General features: G+C 38.9%; 1 protein-coding gene across 1 annotated transcript; it reads right to left on the bottom strand.

Annotated features, from left to right (window-relative positions):
- Positions 1-254: 254 nt before the first annotated feature.
- Positions 255-21049, bottom strand: LOC137276876 (insulin-like growth factor-binding protein 7). The gene is made up of 4 exons (XM_067808523.1): positions 20674-21049; positions 11528-11621; positions 5247-5442; positions 255-323 (listed from the first exon to the last, which is right to left on the bottom strand). The coding sequence occupies exons 1-4, from the start codon at positions 21047-21049 to the stop codon at positions 267-269; spliced, it is 723 nt and encodes a 240-aa protein (XP_067664624.1). The 3' UTR covers positions 255-266.
- Between the last annotated feature and the right edge of the window lie 348 nt (positions 21050-21397).

Here is a 21397-nt window from a genome sequence, read left to right on the forward strand (position 1 = left end):
TCCATCTGGCAGGAGGTCACGAAATCTGTATTAATGGCTTGTCCCAGCAAAGTTGTTCATACGAGCAATGATCTAAACTGCATAACATTCGACAAATAAGACAATGGCTAAGCATGAAAGGGACAACGTGAACTGAAGTTTGTAGCCATGGCCAACGATTTGGGCCAACTTAAATGCGTTGTTATTTGGTGGGCGGTGAGCCCAATAACTTCACATGATTAGCACCAAGCGAGAGTGGAGATTTACACGCATTCCCCACACCTCTTTCAAGCAGCGTCTGGACATTGAGGTACTTGACACACGAACTTGCCCTTCTCTGGAGTCTGAAAAACAATAAAATATATTAACCTAAGTTCCATACTTTTTTTCATTGTATATTAGTACGTTTATTAAACATGAATATAATGATTCTGGTTTCTTGGCCTGACGTCTTTAGGTGAAGATCCAGGTTATTGAAGACACGTTTGTCAAGAGGCAGATGACGGGTTTGGGTGGTCAGGTTCGTTATTGGATCCCAGTTGTACAGATGGTTATGGTGTCAGTTACTGCATGGGTTGTTTGGTCCAGACTCAACTATTTACAGACTGTCGTCACGTAGCTGGAAATAGCTGAGTGCGGTGTTAAACGACAAGTAAAAAGAAAAACCAATAAAGACAAGATACAAATGAGCATGACATGAGTACAGAACATTATAAATCTCAGGAAGGCTGAAGGAAAGTTTGAACAAAGTGGAATGCCCGTTACTGTTGTAGTTAAGTTGTGAAATAACCGTGAAGATTGGGGCTAGAAATGATCTTTAGTAACCCATGCCTGTTGTAAGAAGCGACTAACGTAATCGGGTGATGAGGCTTACTGACATGGTTGACACGTCATCGGTTCCCAATATTGCTTAGATCGATGCTCATGCTGTTGATCATCGGATTGTCTGGTCCAGATTCGATTATTTACAGGCCGCTGTCATACAGCTGGAATATCCCTGAGGGTGGCATATAACTAAACTCACTCACTCACTCATTCATTCATCCACCCAGTTCTGAAATAGTGTTGCATTGGCAACCACGAGCATAGTCTTGGTCTGAATGACCTGTTGTCCCCTGACAGTACACAGTCAATGGTACTATGGATGGTGCCACTGTTCGCTCACAGATATCAGACAACAACCTGTTGGTTATGCATACCTTGTCCATGAAGTTACAGGAAGGCAAGTGAGGAGGGGCAGATTTGCCACCAGCCTTTGATCATAGCCAAACTTATCAAAAGCCATCATTTACGTGTCGTAACTTAGCCGAGAATGTAAACTAATCTCTCACAGGCTTTATGTAGTTTTAAACAATGTAATGGTTTATTATAGTTACAACGCCCATCATTTAGCTGACGACGATAGGCAGGCCTGCACACGTTATTGGCAACGTTGCCATGGATCAGGCCCAAGACACGCGACTTCCAGTCTAGGAACACAATAACGTTGTGGATTCCTTATCAGAATGTGGGTCCGGTTATATAAAACGTGTGCCCTGACGCGTGAGATGATACTGGAGTGTGTAAATTGTTATTCATGCTATCAGCCATTGCTTCACGTAGCCCACACTTTTTAAGTCACTTGCGTGAAACAACGTACAAATCATTGTCAACGGGTCACTGGCTTTTGGTAAATATATGAGTAGATCATGTGTAGGTGTTTGCATAGACAGACGTGTAGTCTCCGAATATATAAAAGATGTATACAGATGTATATATATAAATGATAGAAACAAAAATAATTCTATTAAAACTGAAAAGGTGTCCCACTGAGAAGGAACATCGAACCTTGGGAAATTTAGACCTGCTTCATTTGGAGCTTTAACATTGCAGAGAGGTTTAGTCTGTGGGGAATAGATTGTGGCTCAGGAGCTGTGAGACAGACTTTTACCTTTATCCCAAACCTACGAATTTAAACAATACATGGTGTACACAATAAACTGTGACGGGACTAACAAATAAGGTACACCTTTGGAACACGCATAAAATTGATCTTCGCTTATGTCCACATATATAATACGCAGTACATATCCATACATTACACAGAAAACCCCACCTTCGGGACCACTGTTGCAGGAACACATACTACCAGACACTACTCCGAAAGCAGAATTCTTTATCTAGAAACATAAAACTCCAGTGTGGACACCATCGTCCTTATTAACGGGTTTTAACAGTCACGAATGTTTACTAAATAAAAATGTGGACATTGAGTATGAAATCACATTTTAAAACCCTAAAATAATTAATTTGTCGTATCTAAAAGAAGGGGACGATGACATGACAATGTAATTAAACTCTGTGTTTCACAGATGTGTTTATAACATCAACGACTTGCACCGCAGGCAGTATTTGCTCAATGTTGAGGAGGATAGTGTTGTCTAAGCACATTGGGAGGCGCGACTCCTTGACTAGCTTCTTCTTGCCAAAGAAAAGGCCATGTTTCCATTTTCTGCAGAAATGTTTACAATCCTGTCTGACTACAACGAGGACATGTATCGTGTCCTATTATATACAACCTGCCAAACTAAATTGAAACATGTTGATTGATTGCCAGGTACGCTGCAGCCATGTACATAACGTCTCGCTATAGCCGCAGTTTTCTTCGTGAACCCGTCCCTCCCTCAGTTAGTATTTATTATCCAAATAATATTTGTTGGTTCATTCACAAACCAAAACATTGATCTAACAACAGTCAAATAAATCATTAAGTAATTAAAGTAAAGTGAATAAATGAGCTTTTGAAATGGCTTAAAATAATAACATTTATTGATGTCTAAATCTTTTGTTTTTAGTATAATAAATCATTTCGGAAAATACTTTCTCATCAATGAAACACTGAGAAATATTCTTTCTTTTCACTATCCTTTTCGCCGTTTCTTAAATACAAAAGGTGCGTTCCGCTGGTGTATATAATTTTCAATTAACTGCGATTTCCACAACACAAGGACAAATGGTACTGAGATTTGTATGCTTTAGTTATGTGTTTATTCTACTGCTCTGCATTACATAATAATACGTTACACAAATAGTGTTACATGGCTGAGTCGACATGAAAGTTTCTTACAATACATATCCTTTCTGCTCACCTTGCTGCTTAATTGTTAATGTCGATTAAATCAATAATAAGAAAAACCTAAATATTCCCTTACATCGTTGATTAATCGTGAATCAATATGTAAGAATGTTTACATGGTTACTGTATATCTGCATTTGTTCCTTTCTGAACAATGCGCGCACAAAACCAAAATGCAGCCTTTGTAGCAAAGCTCTACATACACAGGAAAGTGATTAAATTTTTGGTTGTGAGCAAACCTTACTTCCACTATTTACTTCAGTTAGTTTCATATCTAGAGAGGAAATACTTCACAAGACGTTTCTTTCAATGACACTTGAAGCACTGCACCGAACATCCAAATATGCTCTCTTCATGGCAACTTCGGGAATTCAACCACCTTTACAAACAGATTCTACAAACAGTGTCTATGTGGAACAGGCACATCAATACTGTTAAATGAGAAGCATACCCGTTGTTACTTGGACATCCGATCCCAATTAAGTCGTTTACGAGAGACATGGGGAACAAGTGACTAATTCGACACCGGATACAGCCCCGGACGTATTCTGGAGACGCTACGCTCCAGGGATATGTACAGGCATAACGGAACTCATGAGACTTAAATCTGTAATACGTCGGTAGTGTTGATTATACCCGACAACATACATAATCTGAACTTATTAACAACACTGAAAATCTTTTATTCAAATCTTTAGAACACGAGGACAGATTATTTTTGTGAACTTGTAATCACAGTGATGCACATGGATGGAACTAAAAACAGTGAAGATACTGAACATAGAAATTACGCTGACAAAGCAAAATTTGCATAGAAGTTTGAATAGTACCACGGGATGAAGAGGAATGACTCCCCACCTGGGTTTAGAATTGGCTGATCATTAAAGGTCAGCTGTAGTAATCTGGTCTGCTGCTGTGTTAGAGGGACCAGATGACAGCAGTAGGGCTGGGGTGGCACGGTAGAGACGTATCTCGTTACACTCTGTGTCATATAGTGATTAATGGTTGCATCATCAACTTCACTTAATGTCGGCTAATTTCAGAAAATTGTTGGGAAACTCTGTATTAGTATTTAAAGGGGTTGCGTTTACAGTTAACTACCTGTCTGGTTCAAGTTCGAAAGTGTATCAATATGATCACTCGTGTTCGGTACAACATACTTTTCCCCTCGCCACTCAAAATGATAAAGAGACCAATGATAATGTATAATCTCGTGGAACAATATTCTAACACTTGTAGAGTATTCTGGCCATAGCTAACATTACGAGCCTAGGTCTTTTTGAGTTTAGCTGGCAAAACAGGTACAAAATCCATTTCAACATGTTAAACACATTTCGAAGGGAAATCAACCCCATGTCCGTCAACAACGGCTTGAATGAAAGCCGCTCCCCCTGTTTGTTGTCGTGGTCAACTCCACGTTGTCCAAGGGCCAAACGACATTGTTGGGGGCAGCAGACGACATCGCCAGGGCAGCAGACGACAACCTGTTCTCTCGACCGACCTGCTCATCGTGAGAACACGACGAGCCTTGTTACTCAACTGTTGACACTGCGAGACGTGGCGCATTCCAGCAATGTCTGGAATCTTCACTGGCGTTTCTGGTTAGGGCTTTTGTATTTGTCCTGCCAATTAGACATCATTGCTTGATCGGAATCAAGAATTTCGGGGTGTACCCTGAGAACGAGTGACTCCTGTTTTCTCCTCCCCTCTCACGTTCAGGTAAACACTAGAGAGTGAGTAGAGTATATCGAATGAGACGGGGCTACCGCTCCATCACTTAGCACACACCGAATACCTCATCCATGTATGCCTCAGTGTTGATTGTGCTTCTTGCCATCACAGTGGACTGACGTTTTGTAGCGGGGATGGCAAGGGTCGGGGGCAGGTTTGACTGATTGTAGGACAACTCACTTTCATGTTTGACGACAGCAATTCCACGGATTACGGAACATAGTTTGTCGTCAAACAGTTCGGGAAATATGTTTTCGTAAACATTTAATTAAACGCCTTTGAGGCGGTTTTCTCCTCGATGACTCTAGGGATATTCTTTCCTTTCATTGCTGAAATTCATTCTTAAATAATCAAAGCATATTTTTTTCGGCATCTACACGTATGATTAATTAAAAATATAATACTATGTTGACAGGGTTACCTTCAATTTCCTCCATTTGCAGGGATATCGTTTCCTTGAGCAGGTTTGCTTCTTTATACATTTGCCAAACTTTTTAAGACATCTGAAGTCATCTTTCCGACAGACTGGACATTCAGGTTCCCGCTGAAAGGTGCAAGCGTTGCAGGACGTGTGTTGGCAGTCACCGTGACAGTCACGCCGGACCTCCGCTGCATCGCTGCAACATACAGAGACATAAGGATAAATATATATAAACGCCTTTTTCTAAACTGTCAAATATATAAGGGGATTTTTATGTTTGGTTTCTTGTATTTCATTCCTATATGATGTTTAAAAAATATTTTGAAAAATGGTTTTAATGAATTTGACATTATTAGGACAATTCTTTTAACGTTGGTTTCTAAAGCCCAGTTAAGAAGGAAGGAAGAAGGATACGGGTACACATGTTGTCAATGTAACATGTATAGACATTACATATAAAACGCTGGTGCCAGATAACAAGCAGTCTCTACAATCAGACAAACTTGATTCCAACATTGAGGCTAAGTTACAGTGACAAGTTTAAGAATGATCACTGGAAATAAGTGATAACGCTAGGTGTTTCTTAAGCACAGGAACATCATCAGTCACATTCAGGAAAGCTTACATGAGCCATTTTAAATGTAAAACGCCAACAGGATATAGGGAAGACGTAGATAATATATAGAAGAAGTTGCCTCGTAGCGAGCCAAATGCCTTTTTAGGAACGCTTTCGTGAGAGCTAGGCATCGGATGACTTGGTATTCCTAACGGGAAAAGTATCTAAAACACTTTGCTAGTTCAGATTTTGTAATGTATTCGAGGTGCTAATAGCACAGAAATAGTATCTTCGTTTAATGCATGATATAAATTACACTGATACAATATCTTAATTTCAGACATCGTATTAATTACAGAGAAACAATGCCTTAGTTTCAGACATCGTATTAATTGCACAGAAACAATATCTTAGTTTCGAACGTCGTATTAATTACGAAGAAACAACATCTTAGTGTCAGACATCGTATTAATTATACAGAAACAATGTCTTAGTTTCAGACAAGGTACTAACAACACAGAAACAATGTCTTAGTTTCAGACAAGGTATTAATAACACAGAAACAATGTCTTAGTTTCAGACAAGGTATTTAACACAGACACAATGTCTTAGTTTCAGACAAGATTGTAACTGCGCGGAAGCAATGTCTTAGTTTCTGACTTTGGATTAATTGCAAAGAAGCAATGTATTAGTTTCAAGCTACTTTCACAGAAACAACATCTCAGTTTCATGCGTTGTATTATTTAGATAGAAAAGATTCCTGCCTTTTAATTCATGGTATTAATTACACAGAAATATGTTTTAGTCTCAGATAAGGTATTAATTACGCATAAAATAGATATTCTTTAGTTTCAGACATGATATTATTACACAGAAACAATGCTTCAGTTACAGACAAGTGTTTCAGAAAAGGTATTAATCAAACAGATATAATATCTTAATTAGTTTCAGGAATGGTATTAATTACACAAAAACAATGTCTTAGTTTCAGACATGATATTGATTAATGTCTTAGAGTCAGGCACGATATTTACCGAACACAAGTGCATTTCAAAAGGCTCTAACTTTAAATACGTATGTGACCAAAGCATGAACTCGAACACTCGGTATTTAATCGGACACAAATTAAATCCCACCTGTTGTCGAAATCACGCATAAAATGTCAGTGGAGTCTGATTTGAATAACAAAAAGAGAATGCCCTTTGTTTAAAGAAACATCTGCGCAGATATATCTTCACATTTATCGATAACCTTTAATGTAATACGGGTGAACCGAACCGATAAGAAAATGAAATGTTATGGGGTATGGGTTCAGAATGTAAGGTCCAAGAACTTCTGAATGTTTCCCATCAAGGACAGTCTGTCCAACTGATCGATGGCCAACTGTTGTTACCTGGGGTTGACATCCACGAACACGGGGTAATTCCTATATCTAGGACATGTGCGGAGAAAAACGCACATGCGTCCTTGCGTGGAGAATACATTGAGACGTATGAGCAACATCTACTCGGCAGAAAGAACATGCTAATTACACCCTGCCGCGGTGTTTAACATTCCATTGCTGGCACCTAGGATTATGTTGTCATTGAGAAGATCTCCACACAACACTGTTCTTAAAGGCACACCATCCAAACTGACGTCCGTTAGTCGCACCTAAAGGCACTAAGACATTGTCTTATGCAAGTTTCATGAGCGGAAATTCGAAGCCATTCCGTCGGTGTTTCTGTGATTGACCGGCGTCACCCTGTTATACCCAAAAGAGTAAGAGCATGAATATATTCTGACTTCGCTACAGCAGAAATGTTTGCTCTGCGACTTAAAACCGCAAGACAAATTTAGGAATAAATCAAAATTAACAAGTTTCGATTGTACAATTTGTTTACTGGCCGTCGTTGCACCACCACCGATGTTAAGAGGTAAACGGGGCAGGCAGTTAACGTAACTTGGCTACATGCTATCAATCGTTTCAACCATGTAAAGACAAAAGTGACAACATCAAACATACAGAGAAAACCTGCCGCAAAGAACCATATGCAAACACTATTGGTCACCAGAAAAGTGAAGACGACTCGCTTTCTGCTAGGAACATATGACAAGATTCTTAGGGAGGAACAGTAAAGACAAGTGTGAAATGACGTTCAATCTACTTTCGACATATGAACACACGACACGACCTTATAAGGGATATGTTGTTCTGCTTGTGACTTGTGAACGCGAGAATCTTGATTAAAATAAGAAGACAAAACGCTTCTCTAGACATGTGGCGAGTTGAAACTCTGGGTGGTAACCAGCTCGTGTACAGAAACAATGTGTGTAGCTTTAAAACCGAGGAATACGTTAGTTCTGTGTAACACTGTGGATATGTCTGGGTGCTGTGTTCGTTTACTTTGCTAACTAATATCTACATATAACATGTTACTGGTTGCGCTGGATTTGAAAGGTGAAACTTGGATGACTTCCGGAAGGATAAATGGGCCTTACGTGATCTCACTGTAACCGTGCGCCACGAGTGTTGGATGAGGGTATGGTATAGATTACGCTGACCCTGTCTAATTTATTGGCGTGGGTTTCCCCGACTGACAGAGACCAACACGGGGGAAGGGCTCCATGCCATACATCCGTCTGTCCACTGACAGATACAGAAGGATGTGGGGAGTTTTTACACGACCATGAGTCACTGTTGTATAAACATCCTATACAAGTTCCGCATCTAACTAGCCTTTTCGCCCTTAACACAACCACAAACTGTTCTCAGACAAAACAAACAGAATACAAAAATATGATGTATTTCTCCACTTGGCCAGGTCATAGACTGCGACTGGGCATTGTCGAAAGGTTTCATCGTATCACTTGGATGGTGGTATTCCCATGACAGAGGTCAACCAAGATATACCCAGTCCAGTTGTGAGGCCCACAATGATGTAAAATATATGCTAAAACGGCGTCAAACAATATTTGCCATCTCGTATATGATTCAAGTAAAATCCTCACAACTATGCACGTTTGTGTTCACACCTTCATTCCTTGTACAATTAAACATGTACACTTTGTGCAGGTATTAGTGAGGTCAAAGCTATCAACATATGGTATATATTTCCGCAATAGTTTTAACGGATGTTAGACGCTTAGTCCAGCTTCATGCAGTCTAAACAGTCTGACCATGAGGCCGATGTAGTTTATCTCAATCTGACACTGACGTTTATGACTGCGGTTGCATCCCACCTGCTGAGGACGTCCGTGCCAAGCAGACTCTGCATGCACCTTCGGAGTCCATGTGACGTTGCAACCTGTATGTGACGTCACTAGCCGCCAGACAGATGTGTTCAATCAACTCTGCCAGGTGATTCAACTGCGGGGGAGGCTAGCATAAACAAACGTTACCTACAGAAAACCCGTTACACCTCACACAGAGGTAAAACCACCTGGAGCCCTCCCGATACACACATTAGGTGTGTAGTGTCTTTACCTGGCACAGGTGAGTAGGGATTCCTGGGCCAGTAAAACAATGATGAGAATGCCAGATTAACCAGCGGAGAAAACAACACCTTGGTAACATTCAGAAACAATTGTCGCTTGTATTTACCGACGTGTTGCGGGTCAGGAAAACACGCTTTGGGGTTTACCAACATTCCGGAAGAATATGGAACAACTTCACATCAAATAGTGGGATACATGTATCATGTGTGAAATAGTTGGTTAAAGGATAGGTTAAGATTAGCCCTTTGAGGAGTCGCATTCACGGATGCCCGGGTCGTGCTTCCATACATTGGTTTTAATATCTGTGCCCAACGCCCTACCTGATGTGGAGATGCCGGGACGTGTTTTCAAATGTCAAATATTATAGCTATGTAAAAGAGAATAAACAAAGGGGATGATCAGACGCACGTCGTGAAACACGAACCCTCTGCGGTCAAAGCTATACTGATTTACATTTCATGGAGATGATTTGTTCGTTATGCAAACCATTCTGCCGCCCTTATGTCAAAACACTGAGGAGAACACTTTCATATTCTTTATATCGCTTAGGGTTATTACATGGCATCGTTAAATATATTCCATTCCAGCGCAACCACAACGATGTCCGGAGCATGCGTTTTCATTTATGACATTAAATGAAAACGTTTTTCCTCCTACCATAACGACGAACGAGAGAGGATTGTTTTTACACGTCACATTTACCGTTACGTTGGGCGATATATGTATAGTGTACGTCATGGACACATTTATATTGAACGGTATATCTATAGTGTACCTCACACACACCTTTATACTGGGTGGTATGTCTGTATGGGTACGTCAGTTACAACTTTATATTGGGTGATATGATAATACATGTATGTCACTTACACCTTTATATTGGGCGATATATGTACACATGTAAATCGCATACACCTTCATATTGGACATACATACACACACACACACACACACACACACACACACACACACACACACACACACACACACACACACACTGTGTGAAATCGGTGTTGCAATATTTGATGGTACACAAGAAAAAGTTGACACAAAACAATCAGATGAACCCTTTCTTGGCCACCATCTTAGTTATCATCTCCCCCGGCCATGACCTGGGTTACCCTTAATGTACTCAACAGCGGGGAATCCCGGAAGTGACCATGTAACACTTGAGGCCATACCCTGCTCCGAACAGTTGCCAAACTATGTACACCGTTACGTCGTACAATGACGTCAGTCCCGGGGATAAAGTCCATAGGAGGATGTTCTGTTGATGCCAGGACGTGTCAACGAAGGTAGGCATTGTGAATCTACACACAGCTGTACAGATTGTTTGTCTCACAGCCCTTCAACCTAGTCTGTTTCAGTCCCTAACCTATAGAACGTACCCTTTCACCAAGCCCGTTTTGTAACGCTAATGCCCAATCTAAATGGAGGTTTGTAGTGTTGGTGATACATTTTCAGATATGTAAGGGACATATATACCTCAGCTATGTTGCATTCAGTTTCGCTCAGCCACAACTCTAACGGTACAGCCGTAACCTAAGCAAGTCTAGATTTCCGACATTTCATCAGTCTCTCATCTCAATGAGGCCCGTTTTCTATCTACATGTAGCCTTCTTTTGTTTGTCTTTATATTCCAGAGTTCGTCTATTTTACAGGGTAAACTTGATCTTAAACAAGTATTCATCTGCGATTCTGTTACACTGCCAGTTTCTTAGCCGGTCACATAGTCTGTCGTACAGACCCTGAAGCAAATATATCCAAGAAAACCCAAGCACGTCTAGAAAATGTGGGAAGTCTAGATTGCCCTAGCTTCTGAAAATTAAGAAAGTTTCAGGGCTCCATTTCATTGTATTATTTTTTTCCTGTGAGTTTTTTTCAGTAAAATATGTTCATTTCAGAGACTAGTTGCTAGTCTACTGGTCACAGATCCTTGCTAGAAAAAACGAAAAACGCGAAAAGCTGAAAGCTTAAGCTGTTGTCTTCTAATAATGAAATGATCAATATTGAACAAACTGTACGGATAACAACGTCATTTCTTTCGATAGTGCGATGTTTCGATACAGATTCTCATACCGTTCCGTTCCTTCTGTATCGAAACGTCTCACTCAGGAAATAAAATGAGCTGCTATCCATAATGTTTATACGTCACAACTTCTAAAATGCCAATAAAGGCGAGATAATCAGGAACATATTTCACTGCACCATTTCGTTGTAAGGTGACCGGGAGAGAGTGTGTACTCACCTGGCAGAACACACGGCCTTTGGGTTCCGTCTACAGTACTGCGGAGAACATTTGGGTCGACAGAAACCAGAAAACCCTGCGTCAGCTTGAGGACCTGAAATAAACAAGAGCACATGATACAAGAGCGATGATGACATCGAAACTAACATACAGACGAACAGCATGTGATAGGTGAACATCATGTGACAGGGAACAGCATAGGACAGAAAACAACAGGACACAGATACGTGGTAAATATTATCAGCTTGTGACAAACAGAATATCACAAAGAATAAAAGTTTGTTTCACCTGTGTATTAGTTGATTTAAATGCATTATGCACATTTGACACATGTGCGTTTCTTTCTGTGAAGAGTGTATCACTAAACTGTGAAGTCTTCCAGTTTCTGCAACTCACACACACAGACACACACACACTGGCACACACATAATACACCCAATATTATCTATAGAAACATTGTAGCAATGTTAGTTATTCAAAATATTTTTTCTCGATAAACATGACTTCTAATTATATGGAATAATCAAATATGATACTTAAGCCAGGCTATATCCGTCCTTGATACAAAAAATTAAAACATTCGTGATAAGAAATTGTCTGTTTATTTCTGTGTCTGTGGAGCATTCTATAATATCATTACAGTGTGTGTCTCGGTGCCTGTGTATGTCTACATTTGTTACGATGTCTAGCTTCCATTATTTACGAGGGAATTAATTGGTCATGGAAGACATTTAGGAATTCAGTCTTGCGTTTCGGTGAAGAATAACCACACTCCTCTATGTTTACGATAAGAATAAACACTGATTTTCCACGTATGCCAAAGCCCATGTCTGAATCAGATAGTACAGCTCCAAAACAGTGATAATGTATTTACCAGATTATTAATTTGAATATTTATGCCATTTTTATTAACATTTGGTATATAAAAATGTATACAGACCGTAATCAGTGCCAATTTCATAAACATGCTTGGGGGATTCGAGGGTGAAAATATGAGTAACTCAAACACCAAGCCACTGTAGAAGTTGCGGCTCAAGTAGAACGCACCAAGTACATCAAATTAGCACAGGTGTAAAAAGCGCATAAATCTGCCTGGGTCAATTACTTTATTAGGCGCTCCACCGCTAATACGGTGGGTGAAAGACGCTTCCACAAGTTTCCCGGATCACACTGTGTGAAATACCGTCCCCTACAAACTTTTTAAAACGGAAATGGGTAACATAATTTCTGTTTTATTTCTCACAAATAAAAAGGAGAGGGAAAACGAGCAGGCGAATGGACCCTGGGTTGAAAAGCATGCATAAACGAAAGCTTATTTGACGTGGTTAAGCAGTTTTTCTTCATTGTTTACATGTCGATTGCTTGTGGATATGTGCAGTTTATAGCATCTACTCGTTACTCGCCTGCCCTGCAGAGTCTAGATGGGATTCGGCCGTAGAATAACACGTATGGACCCAGCGACCCCTTCGGGGAACACTGGGAAAACGAAGTTCTATCCAGAAATATGTGGACGCGAGACCAGGTACCTGCGCGCTGACCGCGGGGACACACTGTGTACATGTTCTCCAGATTTGCCACCAGGTGTCTACGCGTTGTGGCAATCATCTGCATCTGAATACTAATTAACGTTATCGATTCTGATACGGGAAAATTAATAGAACAAATTACAGTGAAATTACAGCTTTATCCGTTCTTGATACAAATAGTTAGATCATCCGTAATAACAAATTAATAAATATTTCTGTGTCCGTGGAACATTTTATAATGGCATTGCAGTATATGGATAGGTGCCTATGTATGCAGTGTTATTGTTTCCCTTTTCGCTCTGAAGTAAAATGCTCGGCGTAGAGGTATGTCTTTTAATGTGCGATCATGTCTGTGAACCGTGTCAGCAGGCTGTAACACCATCATAGGAATATGTCACACTTGTCACGCTGCGGATTTCAGTTTATGTACATAAATATTTGTTCATAAAAGTGATAATAATGTGAAATTGTTGACTAGCGAAAATCACATATGATTTACATGTCTACCTCCCACCCCGAAAATCAACATCGCAATTGGATATGTACGAACAGTCACAAACTGCAATACTTTATGCAAGGCGAATGAAATTATGTTTTAGGACTTACTCCATAGCACAGCAGAGTTAAACGTTTTCTTCCAGTCCTGTCTTAATTCTGCAGAAAATGGTCAATATCCATCCATTTTTATAACACTTGAGCTGTTTTCAAAGGTGGACGTTAGAATTCGTTTCCTGTTACCTGTGTGGAATTTTTCATTACCGGAGCATGTTTGAATATTTACTTCTTTTTGTAATGAATGTAATGAGACGCTATTGTCTATAGGGATCGTATCTGCCATGCCAAATGTCATCGATACCCCAACCATTTACTGGTACCAGTCCCACAATCGACAAATTACTTTCTTTGATTTGCCAAAAATATTCTGACAGCCTGTGGTACTGATGTTAACACTTATGTGCCGGACCTACAAATTGCCATTGTGTTTGTTCATGAGATATCGTCTTGGAGGCACGTTCAAGGACGTGCTTCTCTGAACGTAGGTGATTGTGCGTTCTCCCACAGGCACACACACACCGGGTTTTGTGTGCACGTGCATCATGTGCTGTAATGCATGATGGATTGTCATTTGATATTCAACGCCACAGTCTTGTAAATGTACAAATCAACGATAGCTACATTCAAATTACTGTTACCCGTATAGAATACATTACTATATATAGACTTTTCTACAGTCAGATTGATGTTCACTACTTACAGATCTGATATTTATTTGTCATTTAAAGCAGTTTACGTTAAACACATCTCGAACCCGTCCGAAAAGCCATAGTAGTTGCACATCAAAGTATTTATGAACACTGTAAGCTGTTGTTGTTTCATGTGAGCATTTCGTGCACCTCTCTGCCGCAGGCTATAGAGGCACATGTAAACGACCACCATAAACAACCGGAGGTTCAAACGTAGGGTCATCTATTTAGACATTTAAAAACAAACTTTACGAGAACACTCGACTTGGTGCTCCTGTGTCTCGGCTTTCCTTTCGTTGTGGGTTGAAACCCTGGGGGTAATGAAGGTCCCACTTCCCAATTTCTCCACGCGTTTATCTATATCAAGCAATGTGACGGAATTTGCTGGAAACCGTAAACTCATAGAATTGTCGATCATGTCACCTATGGCATATCCTGGGCTATGACAAGTACCGTTGATTGGATTGCACGCACTTCATTATTATTTTATTTGACTATATTTTCGGGTTCATCGCGTATATTCTTGCCAAAAGAGCAGTAAAAGCTATACTAAGGATTAACAGATCTATTCAGTACTTAACATGGTCGTATCAAATACATTAACTCGTGAACAAGATATAAACAAGAATATATATAACGATAGCATGGAGTGTGTACAGGACTGCTATTTGTACAAAATGATATCAAACGATGTACACAGTACTGTTCCATGTTAAAAATGATATTACAGGGTGTGTACAGAACTATTCCATGTATCAAATGATATTTCATGGTATGCACAGATCTACTTCATGTATCAAATGATATATCATAGTAAGTACAGAACTATTCCATGTATCAAATGATGTTACACAATGGGTACAGAACTATTCCATACATCAAATGATTTTACATGGTAAGTACAGAACTATTCCATGTATAAAATAATATTACGTGGTGTGTACAGAACTATTCCATGGATCAAATGATATTTACGATGAGTAAAGAACTGCCATCTATTAAGTGAAATCACATGGTGTACAGAACATGTCCATATATAAAATGATATTACCCGGTGTGTAAAGAATTGTAATGCGTATAAAGACATAACTAAATAACTATTGGAGGTTGTAAAATGACACTGGCCAGTATGTACGGAGCTGTTCCAGGTATAAAATGATCTTACACGTTGTGTACAGAACGATTTCATGTATAAAATGATCTTACACGTTGTGTACAGAACGATTTCATGTATAAAATGATCTTACACGTTATGTACATAACGATTTCATGTATAAAATGATCTTACACGTTGTGTACAGAACGATTTCATGTATAAAATGATCTTACACGTTATGTACAGAACGATTTCATGTATAAAATGATCTTACACGTTGTGTACAGAACGATTTCATGTATAAAATGATCTTACACGTTGTGTACAGAACGATTTCATGTATAAAAATAATATCACACGGTGTGTACTGAACTATGCCGGGTATAAAAGGATATCACACGGTAAGTGCAATGGTATCGCACGTACACAGACAGATGTTCTGTTTACACAATGATATTACCCATTGTCGTTTTCGTCAAACAATATCCATCATGGGTACATGCACTGATGGTCTTGGTCGGGGGAAGAAATACAGTAGCATATTGTGAGGCTACATACACCTGCGATGTGTCCTGACAGGGCGGGTGGGTCGGCCATGTACCTGTCTCCTGGGGGTGAGGTTTCCTCACTGGGATGTGGGCCATCAAAGCACTGCTGAAGCTGACATCACAAACAGATGCCAGGTAAGGTAAAGGTGATAAATTATGACTGTCAGTTTGTACATAACTTCCTTGAAACCTCATCTCGACTTGATGCCAAGTCGATCGGACAAACCGCCTTAGGTGCGACACGGACATCGCCATGAACACGCATTGTACAGAAAAGTTCTTTCATATGTATCACCAACAGCATTCGTGTGTCACATATAGATTGTAATGAACATTGGTGTAGTATACGATATATACCACCATTCGGGCTTGACTCATGCATTGTTAAATGCACATGTCACGTTCTGCTACCCGGGCGGTTACTATCAGACATACACGATCATTCGGGCTTTTATATGCGTTGTAAAATACGCTTGCCAAATTATTCTGCAGACAGCACGTGCGTTTAATATCACACATATGGAAAAGGGATGACAGAACAGATGCAAGATGCTCAAAAACAATGCATTTCCTTAACGCCATTCGATCGTAAGTTCCTGATATCTCACATTCCCAATCCATTAACATCTATTATAAAATAATCAGTTCGATCATAACATGAGAATAAGCTCGGACAAATATTCTCAGAAACGTAAGAAGATTCTGTTTTGAAAACATTGAGCATCCTAAAGAAGAAAGATAGGAGAAACAAAGACATTTGGTAAAGATTTAGCAAATTTGCTACTATAATATTTACATATATAGATATTTTGATTTATTTACTTATGTCATACTTCTTTCCTTGCTATATAAATATCACCATCTGGCACCAATAACCGTAAAGGAGGCAGAGAGGAGGGCGTGTTGCGCGCGTTACGGCTCATCAACTATGACCGGGTAACTCAATCATTTCTTTAATATGTCAAACATAAAATATTGCAATATTGCAAAGGTATAGGGGTTACCGAGGGATGGAATTATTTAGATTTCTGATAAGGCTTCGTATGCTATACAGAATATTTGTCTCAGACACTTAATGTATTCTAGTTAATATATTATCGCGGTACAGCCACGTATATATAAAGACGTCTTATCATAAAGTGGCATACATGTTCAGATGTGGCTGGACACAAGGATGACCATATATGAGGATGAGCTCCTATAGTACAAGCAGGAAATGTAATCTGTTGTACTAGGCTAGTATAACTGCAAAATGCACACATAAGAAGGTTGGTCACTAGCTGAATTTCAATGTAATGATGTTAGTTAATTATATCCCAAATTATTTAACTGTGTTATATTTCCAAGGAACAGGAGATGAGACAAGATATTGAGACTTTTGTAATCCCATATAGCTAATGTGTAATAGCGTCTAGTAATAATCGTTTATTATTATTATACTTCTATGTATAACACTATACTAAGGATTAACAGATCTATTCAGTACTTAACATGGTCGTATCAAATACATTAACTCGTGAACAAGATATAAACAAGAATATATATAACGATAGCATGGAGTGTGTACAGGACTGCTATTTGTACAAAATGATATCAAACGATGTACACAGTGCTGTTCCATGTTTAAAATGATATTACATGGTGTGTACAGTACTATTCCATGTATCAAATGATATTTCATGGTATGCACAGATCTACTTCATGTATCAAATGATATTTCATAGTAAGTGTTGACACTACATGTATATCATTGTTCATTTAATTTGATTTAGTTTGTAATAATATTACAGTCTTCGCCAAACAGTGCAACTAATGTAACCAAAGTGTTACTCATAGGTAATATCTGACAATTAAAAGCTGAATTGTTGATATCACTCAACTATCTCACCGTTATTATCGTGGTACATGTTAACGTCATCAACTTCAAGAATACAATGTATTTGTAACAGCTATATGGAACCTACATATTTTGCGGTTCCAGCGTGAGAAAACAACAGATTGCAAAGTACCATGAAATGAAATATTAGCATTTGTTTATTGATAGTAACGTATATGTTGATTGTAACAAGGCAGACTTTTCTTTTCTTTATGATATCGTTTATGAACGGGAACTATAGGCCGGAAGCCCTACATTTCCAAAATACAACATGTAAAATTATCGTACCACCGTGCTACACAATGGATATCGATCTACACCTAAAACGTCGTGTTTTACAGTTATCAATAATAGTACTCTTAAATGAACTCGTATGAGGAATATTTGGATACAGTATAGTTAATACGGTTTTCAGTTGTATTCGCTAAAGAGATGAAACTAAAACCTGAACTAAAGAGGTACCAGTAAGCTCAGAGGGTCATTCACGCCTGTCGACTCGATCGTCTTTCGATAGCACAATGTAACAGGCAACAGTTTTCAAATGAGAGGGAACAACTCAACTGAATAGAAAGGAAAAAGACAATCCATTGAAGATAGGGATCCCTCTCTGCAAACTGGTTATAAATACTTGCAACCGCCTGTTCACAATGGCTGTGAGCAAGCTGTAAATTGCTTGGGTTTATTCAGTTTTAGAGAAGCGAGGAGTGGATACCCAACACATCCGAAGATATCAAAATCACGTTTATTTTCGGAAGGACGCACAGGGCCATATGTTTTAGACTAACTTATTTCCCCTATCATTTGAGTTTCGTTTACATAAAAAACGGTTGCAGGAAACGGTTTGGCTTTGGAGCTGGAATCACATATAAATAGTTGCAATTGTTTTGTTAACAATCACCCGGTGTTCCGTGTTCAAATCTTCGCCGTTAGACCATAATTACCCAAGACAATAACACACTACACGTACTGTGAACGACAATGCTGGTGGTGGTCATACTACCTTTGTAGAGGCGTGATGTGTACGATAACTAGTATGGCATCTTCGTACAGATGTACACTTATTAGTACCTCCTACATACCCCTGAGCATATATGTAATAAACCCTCAGCAGATTTCATTCTTACGCCATTGCCAGATTGTCATCACTGGATTTGAGAGACTTTGAAGAACATTCCTTAATGTTCCCTAATATAATTATTCTGATGTTTGCTTCTAATATACACAGGGCGATTGAAATAATACCTCTCTGGGATTTATCATGTGCTTGACTCTCACCTGAAAATATCTTAAGTTATATAACTAGCGATATTATAGAGGAAAATCAAGAAATTAGTCAACTATCAAAGAAAACGCACATATAGCTTTAATGTATAATATACACGTATAATTTGCTTTTGTATAACATATATCTTAATTTTGTATTACATATGATTTGATTCACAAGTTAACTTAGAATACCTGTACCTTTTAAAAACAATAATTTTGCATTTTTTAAACAAAACATTACAGCATTTCAATCATGGTATGAATCATGTGGATGCTTATTCATCCCTCACAACGGTCTTTAATATTGTTACACGGCATTGCCCTGCCATACTTTTTACAAAGTGCTGTAGGAATGACTGATGATAATAGGCATGCTTACTTCCAATTTTAACAGAACATCTTGCTGAAATTCAGTGTGGCTATGGAGAGGCTTATGCTTTTGTTTCAACATTTAATTACATAAAAAGAAATTGGGAGCAAAGTTGATGAATGGCACTTAGAAGTGATACACGAAAGAATTTACTGATGTTAACCTCTTTGATGAGGAACACGGCCTTTCCGAGTTTTCAGCGTAAAGGAATTTTCTGATGACGGAGCAGATATGTGCTCCGAAATATTGTGTTCTTCTTATGAAATGCCTGACATACGTAAATTCTCTCCCTTAAACTTGCTAAAATATCGTTTGCCTCACAATCTTCATAGCTTTGTTAAGGGGACTTCAAGTTAGGCGGTTACCTACATCCCGACATTTAATATTTAACGCAGTATGAAAACTGCGTCAAAGCAAAGTCTACACACTCATTAAATTTATTAATTTGTGACTGTATAACGTCTGTCCAATATAAAAATATAAAGTATATTAATTTATGCAATATTATTATTTTGTAGTATACTTTGGTTCTTCATAATTATATATTTCAAGTATGTATATAATGTTCATTAAATATACGTTATGAATGAAACACTGAGACAACATGCGGAGTTTCCCCACTGCTGTAGTGTAATAACCGGACGACAGGTCATCATTCGCTGGACGTTCCTTGGAGGAAGAGATTTTAAATAACCCTACAGCTTAGAATGGTTGACCATCTTTACCCCATAAAACACAGAATCACGTCCTGCTTTAAGAGACATTTCAATGGCATATTTACAATGCCTATGATTCAACATATCATGTATGGCAATTAAAATCCTATAAAATCCATATAAACCTGCTTTTGAAGGAGAGATGTCGGTATAAAAGTGTCGACAACACAGTATACACTTCCTGTGAAATGAATGTAAGAAAAGGGGCGATCCCAACATTGGAATGTAAGACCATTAATGACGGGCACAGTCGTACATACAAAGCAAATCACATATACGACAATCTTTGCTTAATACGCGGATGGGATTTACCAAGTGACACGTTATGCTGAAAATTTGAAATGAATGTACACTGCATTTAAAAAAGACACTTTGGTTGTTGAAAGCTCAGTCGCAGAGACCTGATAGCAGTTTCACTTCTTAAATGGATTATGCGCCTCTCTTACAATTTCTGGAAAAAAACACGATGTTGAACTATACCACTTTTGTGCCAGTAGAATTTACCTCTTTGACAAGTCCCGACTGGATCCTTTCTGATGAATCCTATGATGGTCTTCTTGTGGGGTTTACAATAGAATCCCTTATCGCACTTCCCGAGGTAGTTATAATCTCCCCCACACTTTTGACCCTCCAGTTTAGCGCATGCGGGGCAACAGTTGCAGATGCCTGTTGTGATGCCACCTTTACATTTGAGTCTGGAAGCTTTACGTGGAGAACAGTGGATTTTGTCACAGGTTGGACATTGCATTCCATCACAGACACTTACGAGCAGGCTTATGACAGTAACGGCCGTGTATACAATCCACACTGTGCTTCGTAACACCGAGAGGTATGTCATACTTTGACAAAAATGGAACTTAACTCCGACAGCTGTTTCCATAAGATATCCTTTAGAATCCATTCACTAGCATGAATTAAAAGTTTTTAGGCCTCAATGAATACTGTCGACAACACATCATTCCTTCTCACAGACAAGGTTCGTGTATCGTAAACAAAACTCTTGCAGCGACATCACTGGGAGACACTCTCCTTTGGTTGATGTGTAATGTTGGAAAAGATTAATAAGAAATGTCACGGCGGGAATGGAAGTCTTCACTCAGAAATTGGAATCTTCAAACTTAAGTGGTTTTATTCCTATTGGAAATATCCATAATGACAAAATATGGAAAAAATCGTATAAAGTTGGAAATGTGCGTAGTATTTTCTTCTTTTCACAGCATGATGGAAA

This window comes from Haliotis asinina, chromosome 3 (genome assembly GCF_037392515.1).
Source record: "Haliotis asinina isolate JCU_RB_2024 chromosome 3, JCU_Hal_asi_v2, whole genome shotgun sequence".
Classification (NCBI taxonomy): Eukaryota; Metazoa; Mollusca; class Gastropoda; order Lepetellida; family Haliotidae; genus Haliotis; species Haliotis asinina.

What these genes read in the sequence shown, in the direction of transcription:
- LOC137276876 (XM_067808523.1), bottom strand. Translation starts at nt 21,049, where the DNA reads ATGGAAACAGCTGTCGGAGTTAAGTTCCATTTTTGTCAAAGTATGACA. An exon ending in AAGGCCGTGTGTTCTGCCAG is followed by an intron (nt 5,443 to 11,527) that starts GTGAGTACACAC and finishes TGTATGTTGCAG; the next exon opens with CGATGCAGCGGAGGTCCGGC. An exon ending in GCAAATGGAGGAAATTGAAG is followed by an intron (nt 324 to 5,246) that starts GTAACCCTGTCA and finishes ATTGTTTTTCAG; the next exon opens with ACTCCAGAGAAGGGCAAGTT.